General features: G+C 37.4%; 3 protein-coding genes across 4 annotated transcripts; all 3 read right to left on the reverse strand.

Annotated features, from left to right (window-relative positions):
• Positions 1-629: 629 nt before the first annotated feature.
• On the reverse strand, positions 630-4,237 carry LOC147296759 (CTTNBP 2 amino-terminal-like protein). Its single transcript, XM_086228746.1, has 2 exons — positions 3,746-4,237; positions 630-1,242 (listed from the first exon to the last, which is right to left on the reverse strand). Exons 1-2 carry the CDS (start codon positions 4,025-4,027, stop codon positions 1,051-1,053), a joined length of 474 nt encoding a protein of 157 aa, XP_086084872.1. The 5' UTR covers positions 4,028-4,237; the 3' UTR covers positions 630-1,050.
• A 4,142-nt stretch (positions 4,238-8,379) lies between these two features.
• On the reverse strand, positions 8,380-9,537 carry LOC147296760 (F-box/kelch-repeat protein At1g26930-like). Its single transcript, XM_086230015.1, has one exon. The coding sequence runs from the start codon at positions 9,517-9,519 to the stop codon at positions 8,380-8,382; it is 1,140 nt and encodes a 379-aa protein (XP_086086141.1). The 5' UTR covers positions 9,520-9,537.
• A 5,058-nt stretch (positions 9,538-14,595) lies between these two features.
• On the reverse strand, positions 14,596-18,148 carry LOC147296761 (protein GID8 homolog). 2 transcript variants are annotated; one of them, XM_086245052.1, is made up of 7 exons: positions 18,011-18,148; positions 17,696-17,899; positions 17,332-17,491; positions 17,119-17,222; positions 15,555-15,686; positions 15,073-15,229; positions 14,596-14,835 (listed from the first exon to the last, which is right to left on the reverse strand). In XM_086245052.1, the coding sequence occupies exons 2-7, from the start codon at positions 17,744-17,746 to the stop codon at positions 14,714-14,716; spliced, it is 726 nt and encodes a 241-aa protein (XP_086101178.1). In that variant the 5' UTR covers positions 17,747-17,899; positions 18,011-18,148; the 3' UTR covers positions 14,596-14,713. The 2 variants fall into 2 exon arrangements, with proteins under 2 accessions (XP_086101178.1, XP_086101173.1); XM_086245047.1 differs by having other exon boundaries at positions 17,119-17,225.
• Between the last annotated feature and the right edge of the window lie 845 nt (positions 18,149-18,993).

Consider the following 18,993-nt stretch of genomic DNA (forward strand, 5'->3'; position numbering starts at 1 on the left):
GAAAAGGGCAAGAAAGCTCTGAGTTTTAAAATTTGAGGTGAAAATTGGGTTTGGACTAAGATAATGCGTTCAAAGGTTAACGAACTTAACATAGTATTCAGCCCACCTTTGGCCCAACTTGCATTTTTGCTAAAATGCAGCATTGTTCTTCCGAGCCCAACCATTCTTTTTTTTTTTTTTTTTTTCATGTGATAAAGTTTCTTTACGAGTTATTATTTTTCTTCAACATCAATGATATAATCATGACCTATCACCTTACATATGTTAGAATTTGAATTTATAAAATTTAATTTGTTCAATTATAACATATAATCTAATACCAAAATTCTGGATCTCGTTGAATATACTTGTTGATCTCATTGAACATGCGGCTAATTCAATGTCCTCAAGGAAATCGACCTGAGAGACGAAAATTCCCCATAATCTAAACTAACAACAATTTAATCAAGTTTCAAATCCCTTATGAATTTTGGATTGAATCACACATAATAATGACTGTTCTTTATAGAAATGTTTAAATATGATGTATCATACAAGATTTACTTTTGATCTTATTATTGAAATTAATAATGTTTTAAAAAGCGAAGTATAAGGCTTGCACATATATATAAAATTACTTTCTCATTTGCTATAAATATGTGACAACTGGCTCAATAGTCTCCTATTACTCAATAGTCAATACCAATCATAAACTGTTTACAGGGACTGATCCATTTGATGGGGCATTGTATAACCCATCTCCAGGGATACAAGTCATATTTGGAAAATCTGATCATCATGGAAAGCAAAGGGCTGTGAAGCAAGCTGCATTCACTTCCAGGTCTGCCACTTCATAGATGAATTAGATGAGCAAAAGCCAATCCCTCCTGTCCCACTTAAATGACATACACATATACAGAATCAAGAACTCTTTTGCCTCAAGAAAAATTGGGCAATGCTAGTGTGGTCCAGAAGTGCTTGCTTGCATCATCCTAACTTCTGCTTCATCTCTTGATCATGAATAGGATTTGATATGAAAAAGTAGGCATTACTCTTTGGGTTATGTACTTGTCAAGTTGAGTTTGAGCTTATGTTGGAGTTGGAGTTGGAGTTTGAGGTGGTGGGATTGGGCAATGGAATGTGTTGATGTTGAGGCCAGAACATGGGTTCAGGGGGGCAGGGCACAGGGGCTGGGTGTGCAATGAAGGTGGGAATATCATCTCCAGGCATCAACACTGAAACTCCACTGGCATACACAGTCATCTGCATAAATTTACAATATGGCAAAACTGATGAGCTCAAACTTCTGAAGTATAGTAATTTGAAGTTGGCTTGCAAAGATAATCTTTAGTGACAGTGAACAAGAGTTAAATGCAAAGAAAAGATAGATCCAACACCAACACAGTCAATATTTTTTGAAGAAAACATGAATACAAATACTTGATAGAGCAAAACTTGTTATAAATAGTCCCATGGAAACTTATGCAAGTTATAATTACAGCTACTCATAATATCTATTGCATTGCTGCTATGAGAACCTCATAATATGATGAGGAGTCAGAGGAAACAAGTGATGAAGAGTATGAAAACTTCCCATCACTGGTTCTATGCCAACGATAATAATATACTGGTCAAGGACAAGACACAATATGAACAAGAGGAAAAGCTAAAGCTCCTTGCTCTGTCCAGTTAGGGAAAATTTGCCATAAAAAATCAACAGAGTATTATGCATGTAGGTTCAATCCAAGATAGACACTTCGAAATGACCAACAAGTGATCCATCAGTAAATAAATAAATAAATAAGATTATAAAAGCACCAATGAGCCTCATGCAAACATTATACGAAAGATAGAACAACATCAGGGTTAGTTTTCCACTGCTAAATTGCTAATGCTGTTATGTTTCCTTCTATTGAGTCATAACTTTTTGCACATGATAACCTGGCCAATCCAATTATTTAAATTAATTCAAAATCACATCATGGAAATACTGTGGAACAAGATGCCTGAAGCCCCGAATGATACGGATAACCTGGATAGTGCATATTACTCTGGCAACAAATGAAATATATAAACAAATAAACAGAAAATACCAAGAACAAATAAAGAAAACAAAAGAACACATTTTTAAAACTTAATCACATGACAGTGTTTGATGATGTATTTCCTATTCTATTATTGTTTCCAACTAACTAGATAATGTTGCAACATTATCCTAACAACTAGCATATGCAGTTGACCTTTTGCTTTCAACAATAATATTATTAGGCTATATAGTGGATACTGAGAGAAAACAATATAACAACTAGTCTACTATACTTAGTGCCTGTTTCATTTCTACATTACTCAGGGCTTATAAGTTTGTGCTAATGATACCAACTTAATGTGGCCTTTCTAACTGCAAATTAACTTTGCCCTGTCAGTCACAAGAGCTTATCACACTTGTGCCCAACAAATTAAAGACATGTCAATAATACAATTGGCCTTGGTGCTCCCAAAATCATATAGATTTCTATTTCACTGATATCTATATTATACTTGCAATTCAACTGACAAAGTTAGGAGAACCCCATTTTATGCCATGCCCAATGTAACCGAACATTTAAAGTGGATCAGCGAGTGTGCCTTGTATGCTACTTTGAAACAAGTTAATCAGATTCACATGGAAGGTTTTCGATTATAATAATACCTTACATGAACATACAAACTACAGCGCATAAACATCTTTATTCCAGTGGTTTCTTTGTTTAGTGATACTAGTTGGGTGTGCACGATTAAAGCTATACATATATAACAAGACAATAAACTAAGACTTGCTCAGAAAGAAAGGTTGACCACCTGTCTCCGACCCAGGGCTCAAGCCATGCCATCATAAAAGATTGGCAGTGATGGACCTCATGACCACCAAACACTGTGGTGGGTCTAAACACCTAGTACGTAAAGTCCCCAAGTCTCTTTGCTTGGGACCAAGTACCAATTAACCACTCAACAGACAACTACTTGGTTGGGCCCTTGCCCACAGACCACAGTCTCAAATTCTCAATCACAAGAAAGCATACTTCTTGAAAAATTTTAAAAGTATCTAAAAAAACAATAACCCTGATGGGAAAATTAAATCAAACAAACAGTATTATGATAAGATCTATGGGAATTTGTATGCACCCAGATTTTGATCATGATCACCATAACAGTAAACTAGGAAACACCAATTGGTGTGAGAAATCTTTAATTTAGTCACAGTTAATTCTAAGAGGAACATTAAATTAATAAAACAGGGAAAAAGAAAAACTAGATTTGAGAAGTTCAAGAAAAGTTCACAGGAAAACAGAAATGAGGGGGGAGAAAGAAATTAAGGACATATCATAGATGCTTGAGTGTGCAAGATCTAATGTCACCATTTTAAAACGAAAAATGATGAGCTAAAACCCCTCAAGCTTGTAAGTTCATCACTGACAGTGCAGAATTGTAAATTAACCCCCAAAAAAAAATACCTTCATTAAAAACAAAAATAACACACAAAAGCTTTATGTCAGAGACAGAGAGATAATCATAACCAACAGCCCAAATAACCACCTAAACTGTCAAAAACAATTAGACCAAGGAAATTAAACACACTTTCCTCAAACCCACCATTTCCAAGTTAAGGCCTTGGGCCCAAGAAAGGCACACTTAGCATGCAATTCAAAACAAGACCCAGAAATGAGAAATCTTTTTGGAATGGAAAGAAATATAGAAAATGGGTCTTGGCCAAAAAAAAAATGCTTACTTTGGGTGATGGGTGGCCCAGTTTACTATTATATCCCAACTGGGCCTCAAGATCTCCGTTTCTCCGGCGACCGGAGGGTGACAAATCCGGCGAGGCGGGTCTGAGGAATCTTTCAAAGATGGCCATGACTAAGAACATGGAGATGAGAATGGCAGTGGCTACGAACCCAAACGACACCGCATTGACAGAACTGTTAAACGCAGGACTGGGATGCTCCTCTCTAAGCATGTTTAGTGGAGCTCCTATTGGCGGCCATTCAAAGCTATGTTCTTCCACAACCATATTTTTCACCTCTCTCTCTATATTTGGCTCAGATTCACACCATTTCGACGTTACTTTTCTTAGCGTGTGTGTGAGAAAGGAAAGAGAGAGATAGAGAGCTTGTGGCAGTAGTCAAGGCTTTTACACCATTATCAAAGCTTGTTGGGGGTACTTAAACTGGCGACAGAGAGAGAGGGGCATGTGGGTTATCTTTACAGAAAGGTAACTACTGCAAGGTGAAAAATAGAAAGCTAGGAATTTGGACACCATGTCACATAGAAACGCAATAATATATGCCTTTATTTTTAATTAAAAATAATAATTAAATTGACTGAGCAAAAAATATATATATATATATATATAAAGGACAAAGAGGCAAATAGTCTTGTCCTTTCCTTTGAATATGACTAATCAGTTTCTCTATCCAAGAATGGGATAAATTTGTAGGCCTTTTTACTCTGCCTTATTATGGAGGTTCCACAAGTTTTATATTAGCTTTGTGTGCCAAAGTTTAAAAGTGATTAAAAGTGTTGTTGTAGATATCAGCTTCAGCAGCTTCACAATTTGCTGTTTTACCAAAAAGTTTGAGATGGTTTTACTGCACAACCTTTTTGAATATTAATTTTGGGGATGCATTTTGCATAAGATCATTCATGGCTTTGCCAAAATGCTGCCTGATGTTATTTTTCCCTCAATTATTCATAGGGTGCACTCAAACCAACTTTATAGGTCCAATTTCACAATCATGACCACAATTTTATCACCTTTTGTTACATTTATAGACCTCCTTGTTTGGAAAGATTGAGGACATTAGATATATATACAACATGATGCAATGGACAAATCTGAGCTCCTAGCCACAGGATTGGAGGACAGTTTAGGCCCAAGGAATATCTTTACATTTTCCTTCTTTCCTTTTCTTTTTTTAAAGACAAAACCATTAAATAATTACAATCAAGAAAAACACTGATCAATGATCTGGGCCATGCCAGCTCCAAATATTTTCTCTTTTGTTTTGTTGTTCCACAGCAGGGGGGGACCTGGGTAGCCCTAGCCCAATAACTCACTTTGTTAGTTGTTGTCCTTGGACTGACTTGCTCTCTGTAAATACCACAGCTTTTTTTTTGGGAAACTCAGCAAAAATGACACTCCTCATTTTGAAAGGGACAGTTTGTGTGAAACTTAAGAGGGGCAGTGGGTGAAATTAGGGGCTCCGAAAAGGGTTTATGGCTTATGGGTATGTGGCATAGTCCAAAGTGCTCGTTGCAGTTACAAGGAACAGAGAGAGGGATACAGATAACAGATTCCATGGGATTTAGGAAGTGTAAAACAAAGTAGTACCATCTATTTGCTCTCCTTCTTATCTCGACAAGGGCAACAGGGAGGCTGTGGTCCCTACAATTCCGATGATTACGTGTCGTTTGTATTCCCTCGTGGCTCACGCATCATTAGGTAATAGCTGCTTCACCCTCAATCCTTCTAGTTTAAAATTCCACTTGGGGTAACATTTGTTTTTCAGAAATGAGAGCTTAGAAGTATATACATTGTCAATTCATTCTAATTTAAATACTCTAAAAAAATTATTTAGTTCATAGCATACTATCATTTATCTATAAGTCATGTCAAATATAAAGGAACGTGTCGTGTTATTATAAGTATTATTCTTATGAAGATTAATCATGATATAAATTTATACATAATATTGAAACAGATTCAACGAAATTTACAAAATTATCTACGATAAAAAAAAAATAGTGAACTCGTCAAACTACGGTAAAAACGCATTCACACCATACCAACGTCGGCATACAAAATCATTTAGTCAATTGGTTTCTTTTTAAGACTTTGAGGCAAACGGAGTGCTACTTGACAGCAGACTGTGGAGGGAGGGCTCCCCTAAACAGCGAGGCAGATCCCAAGCTGAAAGCCTAAACGCCCATCTTAAACCTTCATTAACCCCTTTCACATGCACAATGTCGGGTTGTGTGTCCAAGTTCCCCCCAAAATCCTCCAACCCATGGTCCCCGCCCGTACCCATTCGCCACCTGGCATATGAAGTAGCCATCCTTATCCCACGCCACGTGGCATGAGCTGGACTGGTCCGGAATTAGTGAAAAATAAAACCATTGAAGGGCAAAGTCGAATACTCTATCTCCCTCTCTTTAGTCTCTTTCTCTCTCGCTTCCCCATGACAAGAGTCACAAGACCGACATATCAGCTTCCAATGTCGGGGTTTTTAGGTCCTAACCAACATGTGGAACATCTGATTCTCGAGATTGTCCCCCATGTCAACGACTCGGATTCATTCTCAAAGATACCAAATTCTAGCCGTTCATTTATAAATGGTTTGATTGTTACCGTAATATATTATGTGACATTCTAATGTTATATTACTATTCACATAAAATATAATAAGCCGGTGGGCTTGAAGCTTATAACCCTGGAGGAGCTCTGGCCATTGCCATTTAAGCGGTTTGGTTGAACTCTGTTTCAGGAACTTTTTCACGCATCCCTTCTATCCACTACCTTAACTGCGGGATATACGTGCACCATTCTTTTGATGGATCGATTTTCAAAATACTGTTTAGAGTTTAATATTTACATACTAATCATTGTACGCATTTTATAATCTAAATTAATTACTAATTTCAAATCAATATGTTAGGTTGCATTATGATTAATTTAAAAACTTCTTGGTAATTTACTAATTTGTGGTGTTGATAGTTTTAGTCTATACCACATAGGGGTGGGAATGGGTCAATTTTACCGGTCATTATCGGCCAACCGACCTATTATCGGTTAGCCGATAATTCTATCAACAACCGACCCACCAAGTCGGGTTGATAACACCAACTGACTCATCAAAATTGATTCGGATGTTAGTTTTGAAATTAATCAAATATTGGTCTAATAATTTCAACTAACCCACCTATATTAGTCTTATTGACAACCGACCTATAATCGATAGGGCAGTTGTTGATTATCAAAATTACATTATCAGTCTTGTTGGATCGGGTCGGTTGTTTGACCGTATGCAACCGACCCTAAACCTATTCCCACCCCTAATACCACGGGTCAAACATCATTCCAGCGGGTAAAAAAGTAAACCATCGAGCGGTCAAGACAAAAAAGTGAGAGAATTTGATTTTCTCACGCGTGCAGGGGTACTATGACGAACGTGCGATTGCGTGTCCAAGTGTAGAAATTGCAAGCTTGACGGGGACTAGGAAAGAGATTCGGAGTGCACGAGAGTGTCAGAGAGGGTGGGGTCAGGTGGTCAGGGACTCATCAGGCGGTCAGGGTTGGGACCAAGGTGTGTGTGGGTGGCTCGTGCAAGGTTGAGTCCATGGCTCACGTGAATGATGAATCTTTTGCTTTGGTTCACTTTCTCTTCTTTTGAGGGTGCCAAAAGCTCAGACACCCCCTTGACCAATTGAAAGTTGAAACCAAAGCTTTTAAAATTGGGCTGACCATGAGCAGGAGGCAATAGGTATGCATCCCTAGTGACCCAACCCAATGTTGGGGTAGGTGGGCCCCATTTGAATTGGCTATGCCCTCCCCATATGGGCTTGTCATGGGGCATGTGGGACATTCCATAGGGCCCAATTAGGGAGCAACATGATTTTTTGATGAATTCATTAAAATAAAAAGATTACAGGATTAATGTGTTGCTCGAGAAGTCGAGATCACGTATTGAAGTCCTTATTTTATTTGAAAGTGAAACAAACAAGCTTTAATGATTTACTTGAAACTTTGAAAGTGATCAAACAATATAATAATGATTGATCGGGTTCAGTAATTTCTTTCTAACTTTGGCCAAGCAACATGGAATCAATGCCTCTGATGAAAAAGAAGAATACCCTATAGCCTATATAGGCTATATAGCTAATTAGCTATATAGGTTGTTGCCTTGTTGGTTTATTCATTTGTCCCACACTATAACATTTATTTTCTTTTATGAGAGCAAAGCTTCCTAGACACACAGAGAGTTCATATCAAAGTCTTGGCCGACTGTAAATCCCATGCATTTTCTGGTTTAGCATACTCTCTGATTGGCAGCATGCAATTGTCCCAATTCAAGAAATTAACATAATCTATATATTTCAGAAAGCAGTAAGTAAATAAAGGCAACAGAGTTTACAAGATTTTTTCTTATTTTTTGTCACAAGGTATGCAAAATCTTCTGGACCAATCCATAATGTTCACAAATTGATCAGCATCCAACTAAGATAGCTAGCTACCCAGTAAACTTATAAACCAGTCAGCAAAACCTCATACAATACAATTCATAGCATAATAATAATACTAAATTACTAATTAAGCAGCAGTACAGAAAATGTTTTTTTTTTTTTTGTTGCTAGAAAGCATTTTAATCAGGAGAGCTGAACAACACAGCACTGCCCACAGAGCTCTTTCTCTCCTTCCTCTTCCATTGGCTCCATGCTTGTCCATGCAGATGACCACACACCACCTGTTGCAGATGTGTCAAATTTATGCACAATTGACATTGTTCTTGACAATTCTCTGTCCACTCCATACCCTGCTAAGAAATACAAATGAACCCCAATGGGTGCCATAGTGAGGTAACGCCTTTGGCTTAGTGCCCAATTCTCAGTGTAATTGCCACCTGAGGCAGAGATCAGTGCACTAAAACTCTCCAAGTGTGACCCATCAACCTCATTCCATATGTTGAGCTCTCCATCATAGGACTCAATGTGACCCTTCCATTTCTTGTAGCAATCCCCAGAACTAAAAAGCCTCCCATCCACAGCCACAATTTGATTAGGTGGTACATCTAATTGCCACATCCCCACAATGAGGTCCCATTTCCTTGTTTGTGTGTCATACACCTCAGCAGAGCTGCGCACCAATATAGGTGGCACATCAGAGTCTTCTCTCTCTGCAAACCCTCCCACCACATAGATTTTGCCCTGCCATGTCACCCCAACACATTTGTACCTCAATGTGCTCATGTTGGGCAAGTGGGTCCACTCGTTGACGTCCGGATCGTACACCTCAGCAAATGGAATCCCTCTTGCACAAGCCAGGTCGCACTTACCCCCTGCCACGTAGATTTTGTTTTCGCAAACCGTGCATGCAAAATCACACCTGGGGATGCCTAGTGGTGCACATGTGGACCATTGGTCCGACCCAACGTTGTAGCGCAACACAGAGGAGGAGACCTCAACATCCACGTCAACAAGCTCACTGCACTCGTCTGAGGTGTGAGCTCTCTCTTTGTGACACACACGCCCACCAATTATGTAAACTGAGTCACCTAGTGAGACCATGGCAAAACCCTTCAAGATTTGGTTCTGAATGAGTCCTGGGATTGAGCTGGCATAGCTCCATGTGTTGGTAGATGGGTCATAGCACTCTATCCAATTAGAATTGTGCAAATTGGGTGCTGGTTCTCTGATGCAAAATGTGGCACAGACCCTGTAATTTGAGAGAGACATGTTAGGCTGTGGTGGTGGAGTAGAGGGTCTTGGTGGGGATGGGAGAGAACCCATTGGAGTGGCTTGGGGAGCTGAGATTGTGGTGCTGGTGACTTTGCTTTGTACTAAATTTGTCAAATGGGAACTGTAATATAAAGAGAAGTGGAAGATATAGGGAGGCCTAGCGGAGTGTACAACAAATGGGTGGCATGAGGACATCGACTAGAATTAAGGCATGGTGTGAATTTCTAGGATTTCTTGTGATTAATGTTTTGGCGGGTTATTGTCTCTTGCCTTGTCCATTTTGAAAACTAATGAAGATTTTCCGGGAAAATCGAGGGGAAAATAAGAAGGAATCGGTTTGGAAAGATTAAAGAAAATTATAGTGTTTGAGTTCCTCCTTCTCTATTGGGTAGTATTGCTTATGGCCCAGTTTTAATTGAGTGATGAGAGGGACATTTAGCATATCTAATTAAGCATTAATTATGCTTTAATTCTTCGGTTCAGTGGCTGCATATATGTATTTATGAGGTATAAACTCACACACACACATATATATATATGCTTGCAAAATTTCAGGAGAGAGGTAATGGTGATTGAGTATTTTTTGACCACGTAAAGTTGTGTTTTTTACAGTTTCTAGAGGCTAAAGCTTTCGAATTTTTAGGATGCACTTAGGTTTTGGCTTTATAATCACTGTGGGAGCTCAAAATCTCCACAGACAAAGATGACAATTTAGCTCTTGCAAAACAACAAATTAAAACTAAAAATATGAACTTGTAGAAAGTTGTGGTTTTTAGAGATGTTTGACTACCATGGAGAAGATCATGGGGGAACTGAAATTCTTGGAAGAGAAAAAGTCTTGATTATAAGAGGATTGTTGGCCAAGATAGATGACTGTAATTCAGAGTAACCATTCACAAAGTCTTGATTATAACCAGGACAAAAAAAAAAAAAAGTTCTGCTATGCTAAACTGTTATGCACAGTGCTAGGCAAGCATGCATAAGAAATCAAGCTAAAAAAGGAAAACAAACAGTGTGAAACAGGAAGATTGGGAGGAGAGCTAGGCAAACATGCATGGAACAGCACTCTGAAAAAGCACTTCAAAAGCCCTCAGGAGGGCAAATCCACATGAGATACTACTATATGATACATGAACATCTGGAATCTCACCCCTTTTTCTCTCACTAAGCAAACACAGAATCAACTCCTAGATATGGGTTTGCTTATCAAGAAATGTCCCAATTTTATATGTAGAGTTTATAATACTATAAATTTTTTGTGTTCCTGGGATCTCATATCTTTATCTGCTTTTGATCATGCAGATTTGAGAAAGTAAAAAGTAATATTAACATATGAGGAAACAAACAGCAACCATGGCATGTGAGAACTATAAACTAAACCAACCATACTGAGGGTGCAAATTTGTCAAAGGGAATTGGACTGCCCACTACAAATGTAACATGTGTTTTGACCTGAGAGGCTGATACCATTGTTGGATTAAAAAACACATAATGTCAGTCTTCTCCAAATTCTTTAGTTGAGGGTGATAATGGTGTTTGGGCTTTGATGATACCATAGGCCTAGAGCCCATTAGCTAGTCTTGAATTTAATTATTCAGATACAAGTATACACTTCCATATGCTAACAAATGCATATTATTTTACATGAAACTTTGTTTCAACTTTTCAATTGTATTTATGAACAGAAAAAATACAAGGCAAGAATTGCTGAGGAAAAAAGTAAAAGCACACACGATCAAGCACCATCAAGAAATGTAGAAAGCAAAATCACATGAGAAACAAGTACATGAAGTGACTGTTTGCTCTAGTATGGATGAATTTTGGGATGGTACATTCTTTTCAACCCCCATATATTTTAAGCCTAAGTTGCAAGATGCAACCTTTGATCAAGACAAATCTCCATTTTCTTGAGGACCACCATTAACTTATCCCTAGCTAGCCTTACCAGGACCATTGGAGGCTTTGGATCAATGCATCAAAAGAGGCAAGGAGACCCACTTGAAGAAAATGCCAGGTGGCAAAACCCAACCCAAGATACTCCAATAATCAGAACTAGAAAGCCAAAACCAATTCAAACAAAGCTACATAGAAGAAGTAGCACTACCACAGAGAGATGCCAACTGCCAAGGCCTAAGACAAGGTTGCTGTGTTGGCTAGAATGACAGGTCATCTGAAATGGGGACCTAGTGGTGGTGCTGCACAGTGAGTGAGATAATAGGCACAGGCACAGACTGAGGAAACGGCCACATGCAACTGTGGAGAGAGACAAGATGGAATTTAATGAGCATATGTAAAAGCAAAATGGCTTTGAAGATGAAGACAAAAAAGTAAGAGAAGTAGAGCACTTCCCACATTGCCTTCTACTGGAGACAAACCAGTTTTGAGCAAAAAGGAAACTCTGATTTGACTGATCAATGTGGAGCCTCATTGGCCATTTTTCATTTCGGATTGATCTGTAGACCACGGTTGTTCTTGTACATTATTGAACCTGCAGGGCAGTATTTGTGACCCACATATTCAACAATAATAGTTCTTCCATAAACATAATTATCAAATTATGTGGAAGCTTGTAACTTTGTGACATTGTACTTTACCTTCACAATTACAACAAAGCTGTCTTTCCGCTCTCTAGAATAAAAAATATATACATTAAATGTTTAACAATATTATTAATTGGTTAGTTCAAATGATGAGATATGAGAGTATATAGAATAGTAAGTTAGACTTATATTCGATTTCTTCTAATATAATCAAAATAGAAACCACATTAATGATAATAATAAAATCAACTTTTTTCTTTGTTGCATTGGAGATAATTAAACCTATTCTAATTCTAATACATTATCTCATCCAACATTACCATACATTAACCCCATAAACTTAATAAATCAAATTTTTTTTAGTGGACATGTGCCTTAGATGTGATTTGAATTATCAGGTTTCCTTTCCTTTTTGAATAAGCAAGATTAGAATTTTAAACCCTTTGTTATCAAAAGAATTTGAAAACTGAGTTTTTAGAAACTCGTACTCCAAGTCCCCCTACATTATTTTTATTTTTCTATAGAATAAAAGATCTCTACAACTAAACTAAAACAGACACTAAAAAACCTAAAAACAGAGTGCAGTTTACAGTGAGGTTTGAAGCCTCCTCTAATAGTCTAGTTGGTAGAGCCTAGAGGGTTAAGTTAAGGAGATAGTTATTCTCGGATTCTTTATGGCTTCAATAGGCAAGAGTCAAGGACTCAAGGCCGAGGAAATGCCGTGAAATAATGATTCGTTATGCTGCAACCATATTCTGATTTCTGATAGTGATACGACCTTAGGCTCACTGCCCACTGCCCACTGCCCACTGTACCCTCTCTCTCTCTCTCTCTCTCTCTCTCTCTCTCTCTCTCTCTCTCTCTCTGGATGATGGAATTTTAGTATCCCAATGTGATTTCAAGAAAAAAAGTATATGTATAGTCGTAGGGCTGCAGCTGAAGCTGCGGAGCTTCTTTTAAAGACCAAAAAGATTGCGTTTTGCGTTTGCATTGCCTTCACCGTCAGTCCTTCCCCTTCACCCCTTCCTCGAAAAGGTTATTTCGTTGTTTTAATGTCTTTCCACTCCAACTTCTACACCATAACAGATTTTCAAGTGTTTCCACCTTCTCTCTTCCCACTCTCTCAAGCTACCTCTCTTTCCCTCTCTGCCTCACAAACCCAGAACTTCCTCTCAACTTCTTTTGGGACCTGCTTTAATAAGGTGAAGAAATCAGGGGAAAAGCCAATTGGGTTTTTTTGGGTTTTGGTCTGAGACTACTGTAAGCCTTTTTTGTTGGTCCAAAGAGTACTGTAAGCCTATGAATATGGGTTTAGTAGGAAGCTTGGTCTGGGTTAATGCATATGGTAGGAAGCACTGTAGGAGCCTATTCTGGAGAATGAGAGCTGCATTGAAGAAGGCTGTCAAGAACTCTGGCAAACAGCGGTTCAGGTTCCAGTATGATCCTTCGAGCTATGCTCTCAATTTTGATGATGGCGGTTGGAAATTAGGCGAGGGAGTAAATGCTTTTAGGCATGCAAAAGCAAAACCTCAGTATCATTCAGATATCAACAATAGTATCTGGGTTTATGTTCTTTGGGTGACTTCTGAGTGATGTTTAAAGAAAGAGGAAGATAAATTGCTCTTTCTTTCATTTTGTATGTGTTTGTGTTTGTGTAGTGTCCGAAAGTTGGGTAGCTAAGTGCCTTGATTGTAGAGAGTTATTGTCCATACTCCAAACCATGAAGAATTAATTGTTCAAAAAGTGTGGCTTTTGATTTTACTCGGCTCCTTTCCAAGTTTTAAACCACTGATTCTTCTTTCACTTCTTCCTGCATGTTAACTTTCTTGTTCAAAGAAATTTGGAAAACTAACCTAAATTGAAGCCAAATAAAGACTTCTAACTTTTAACTTTTTTTTTTAATTTTTAGAAATTTAACCATTGAATAGTGCTCGAACCTTCTTCGAAAAGTGCTCGAACACCTCTCGAGCATTACTTTATAAGGTTCGAGTACTATTCGAGAAGAGCTTGAGCACTACTCGAGGGTCAAATATCTATAAAAAAAAAAAAAGGTTAAAAGTCTTAATGGCAATCAAAATAGGTTAATTTTTCAAATTTCTCGTCTAAAATGCTCTAATATTTATTCACTAATCACTAGAGTGCTTAGAGATATTACATGCTAAATTGTCCTATTCAAGTTTAATTAAAAGGTATATATGATACCTGGCCTAAAAAAAAAGAAGGTATATATGATACAAAAAATTCTCTGTTGGGGAGTGTTGTATGCGGAATGTGAGCGCATTCAAGTAAAGAGGAGCCCAACTTGCGCGTCAACGAGGACTTAATGTATATTCTAGCTTCTCAAATTTAGACAGGACCACACCTACACCAATTTTTATACATTATTACAGTTCACTAGGGTTGTAGTAACCATGGCGTAGATTTTAGCTAAATCCTGTCTTGCTATACCGACAAGTATCAAAATATTTACTCCACAAATGTCAACATTATAAATAAAGAGATGTTATTGACAATCATTTGTACAAAGGTTGAGAATGCTTGTAAACGCAATTGGGAAGAAATTAACAAGGATCGGATCATCACAATGAAACAGCATCCAAGAGGAATAGAGATAGTCATTTCACAATAAAGGTACATACATCATTTATCATTCCATGAAAGCCTAGACGGAACCTAAATCCGCACACGAGGAGATAAGGCATACTTTAGACAGCGGGGTCTTCTAGCATGGCAGTGGATAGATCATTTATCCGAGGATAAGCAGCTTTCTCATCAAGCTGGTTCTGGGCCCATACTAGCATCTTCAACAAGCTTGGAAGTTTCGGGTCTGTAGTAGGACAACAAAACATACAAAACTTATCAACCTCTTTGGAGACTTGCATTGGATAAACATTGACTAGATTAGATGTGTTTAGAAATCTCCTCTCAAAGATTCTTTTTAAGATGAATAATGAACATAATACAAAATAACAAGGAGGTGTCAAGTCTGGGCACCACCCATCCCACTTCCAGTTATGTTGTCTAATGCAGTTGATAATGCAAGCAACGGTAGACCTATACTAACCTTTTTCATGACTCTGGCTGGTAAGGATGGCTGCATTCACCTCACTTGCTGTCTTTAGGCGCTGTGAAATGTCCAGAAGCTCTCCAACAGGACAGTTGGACACATCTTCAAAAGCTAGCAGTGCAACAGTCCTCTCCAACTCTTCTAAAAAGCTTTGCTGCACATAATGGTAATAGTAACTAATAATTCTTTTGAATTTCTTAGGACCAGGTATGAGAATCAATATATACATTGATACAAAGTTTGACACTGGAATATGGTCAAATGAAGCATTCAATAAATGAGAAACTATCTTTGACCTTGGTAACAATTTCAATAATGCAACTTCGCTAATAAATCAAAAAAGTCAATGCAATTCATTGAATGGAGTTAGGTAGGAAGCCAGAAGAAACTTAAATTGTAGTCCATCAAAGCAAAGTTACAAGGAGCATCATTCATATGCATCATAGTCAATCAAAGCAAAGATACAAGGAGAATCTTACATTTTCTTCTCCCCTTGGTGCTAGCTCTTCCTGAGCAAACTCAAGAGCCTCCTCTACTTTTCCATTCCGAATTAGTTCTATCAACCTTTGCTGTTGGAGGTGGAAAAATAATTGGGGATTTGTATCCAGAATCTGCAAACAGAGTTTTCACAGATCTTGAAATTAATTGAAATAATTGGTTTTAAAATAAAAAAATAACAGGCTACTCGTTACAAATTTCAAGTAATATTCTCTAAAGGAATAGACTGAATCAATAACATCAAAAGGCAAAAAATTACTTGTGAATGATCTCTATTATAAACACTTTTGATTATCATAATCAATGAGGTAAGAAAATAAAACAGCATTGAAAGGCAACTTTGTGTATAGCCTTTCAAATTCCCAATGATGCTACATTCACCCTTGTGTCCTGACTCACAAATCTATGAAAATTTGCACCAAGACTCATACAGAGGAACCATTTTGGACCTGTGTTCTTTAAAGTACTCCAGAGAACCTTGAGACCTTGATGTATCTGACATCAGAGGCGGAATGACCACACTGCAAGCGAGTCACCCTACTTATAGTTTGCTTACATGCTGCTCTTTGGATTTTAAAAGTTGGTATTAACTGGTTGAGGTTCTATGAGGCACACCCAACAAGCAAAATTAGCCAACAAATGCCCTAGCAATGGGTATTTTGGTCACTCAATTACAATGTTAAAGTAGTAGTCCAAAAGATTCTATGAATACCATTTCTAAAATGACACAACATACTTATCTACTAGCTTAAATTTAGGACTAGGAATTAATGGATTCTTTCTCCCATGATTTTGATAGAGTCCGGATCTTTTGAGTTTTTTCCTTTTCTCTACTAAGATTTGAATAGCTCAATATTCTCTTACCCAGAAGTATTACTAGATAAAAAGTCAAGCAAGCAACTTTCAAATCCCAATCAATGTTTTTCTTTTCCTGGAAAATTACAGGATAAACTAATAGGTTGAAGGAAAGAATTCTATTACAGATAAATCAAGAAACATTATTCATTTAATAGTAAACTTCTCCAGTGCTCAATAAGGTAATGAATAATATACTCTGCTTGACAAACTAATCCCTGGTTACAGGTTGATTACTTCCCAATTTTTAATTAAACTTTGTAATAATCTATAATGTCATTAAAACATATGGACTAACAGAATAACCTGATAAAGACCAAGTTCAACTTCATATATTCAAGGTAAACAGAAGGCTGGTAAAGTGGTTTACGATCACCACATAATGAATCTCATGATCATCATCATATAGGTGAGTAGGTGACTATTTGATATATTGTTTCAACCTCAATTCCAAAGGAACTTCATATGAAGTTTGGACAACATCCATGATTAATGATAATTCACATCGCACTGCCACACTTAATACGTAACCCAAGACTTAGAGACTAGCAAAATGAAACAGAAAATATAAATAATATAGGATTTCATCAAAGAATAGATGAAGTCCTATATAGGACATAATTGCATCAATTGCGTCATAACTAGACTACCCACAAACTTAATTACAAAGTTACAAAAATGGCATCCTACCTCGGGATTTAAGTCGTTCACTTTGTCAATTGCGTCCTCCACATTACCACATTGTACTGCCTTCTTGACAGCCATGCGGTCTGTGATTGTTGCAAGATCAATATCTGCTATCTAACCATAAGGAGACACAATAACATAAAGTACAAAATGAACTACACCACCAAGGCACCAACAATAAAAACAGGCCATGAATTTTAAACGAAAGAAGGATACGCTCGGTTCCAGATTCCTTCCGGAATTTCTCAGCAGCATCCACATAACCCTCAGTGACAAGAAAATTCATGACCAATTTATTCATGTCTTCTTTCCTAATTTTTACATCATTAAGCTTCTTCTCCCAATCTTTCCTCGTTATTACTTTCTTGGACGTAGCCTGTGCACATCAAAATAGAAATGTTAGACCAATTGCATTGCCATAGAACATACCCTCTTCTTCAACCACAATTTTTTATGCCCAATTGAAATTGTAATATGCTCCACTCTTCAACCACAAATCAACACGAACACATTTTAAGAACTCAAAATTGAGCTATTCAAACCACGTAATTAGAATTGATAAACAGTGAGGTCAGTTTACCATTGCTTCGATCTCTGCAAGCTGATGAATCACAATCCAGAACAGTGACATCAGTGCACCGCCTTGAAGCCCATTATTCAATTCCCAAAACTACTTCCTTCAAATCGCCCTCTAAATTTTACGCGCCGACTGAAATTGCGACAGAAACCCTAGACGCACCGAACAGTGACCGAAGACTGAGGACCTGAAATCCAAACCCTAGTTCTGCAAAACCGCGATGGAAATATCAATATTACTGTAGCTAAGTGGCAAATTTCCCGAGAAAACTGTTTCCAACACAAGTGTTTGCTGAGAAAATAGTGAAGTAAAAGGTACCTTGAAGAAGTGCTGAGTTTGCTATGATTGCAAACTATACCTATAATGCTTTTTTGTGTGTGACTGATTGGAATTCCGGCGATCCCTTTCTTCTCAGTTCTCGCAGCTCAGATCCTCTGGGTTTGGTTTGTGTTTTCGGGTTACCCTTTAATTTGGGTCCTTATCAAATCGGGTCGGATCCTGGTTTTTTATTGTATATTTTTTTACGCTAGATATCTCACATTTTTATACTATACTTTCATACTATCTTATAGAACAATTTATATATTTATAAATTGAATACTAAAAAATAAAAATAAAAACACAAAAAAATAAAAAATTATGTTCAATAAAATAATAGCACCTGAAATGATATACATGTGATATAAAAATGTGATATTTTTTTTTAACCTGGAGTGTGACGTTTTATGTGAATGTGCAGACGTGCAGTTATGCACTCGACCTTTTTAACTAAAAAAGAAGGAATATGCAGTCAACCTTGCATTTAACTCCGGCTCACGGAACTACTGGGCCATAACGCGCTTAATTTTGGGCCTGATTCTGATCCTCGAACCCGGCCCGGGATCATAAATATATTTTTTATTTCGTGATCGAAATAATTAATTTATATCAGTGTTCCAAAAAATTTCCAACTTGCCAACAAAGAGGCGTTGCAGATTTTGGCAAGCGGCCAATGTATACTTGTCAGAATTTTCAATATTAATTAATATATTAATAATTAATAGTAAAATAATAATGTGCAGGTACAAACATGTTTCATATAAATCTTACAGAACAAGTTTCCTAGTACCAAAGCACAATTTTCCATTTTCTTAGGATAATATTATTTTCATAAGAATGGACAACTTTGCATGCATGGGTATAATCTACATGACTATGGCAACACTATTTTAAGCTATAAAAATAACATTTTTCTTTTGTCATCCACCGATCATAAAACTTTACAATTCCAACAAAAAAAGGTTAGACTTCATACTTCACAA

Source organism: Dryas octopetala, chromosome 1 (genome assembly GCF_963921425.1).
Source record: "Dryas octopetala chromosome 1, drDryOcto1.1, whole genome shotgun sequence".
Classification (NCBI taxonomy): Eukaryota; Viridiplantae; Streptophyta; class Magnoliopsida; order Rosales; family Rosaceae; genus Dryas; species Dryas octopetala.

Excerpts from the sequence above, each read along its gene's own strand:
- LOC147296759 (XM_086228746.1), bottom strand. The coding sequence starts at position 4,027 with ATGGTTGTGGAAGAACATAGCTTTGAATGGCCGCCAATAGGAGCTCCA. Across the intron at positions 1,243-3,745 it reads TGGGCCACCCATCACCCAAA|ATGACTGTGTATGCCAGTGG; the intron begins GTAAGCATTTTT and ends AAATTTATGCAG.
- LOC147296760 (XM_086230015.1), bottom strand. The coding sequence starts at position 9,519 with ATGGGTTCTCTCCCATCCCCACCAAGACCCTCTACTCCACCACCACAG.
- LOC147296761 (XM_086245047.1), bottom strand. The coding sequence starts at position 17,746 with ATGTCACTGTTCTGGATTGTGATTCATCAGCTTGCAGAGATCGAAGCA. Across the intron at positions 17,492-17,695 it reads TTGCAGAGATCGAAGCAATG|GCTACGTCCAAGAAAGTAAT; the intron begins GTAAACTGACCT and ends TGATGTGCACAG. Across the intron at positions 14,836-15,072 it reads CAGCCAGAGTCATGAAAAAG|ACCCGAAACTTCCAAGCTTG; the intron begins GTTAGTATAGGT and ends GTCCTACTACAG.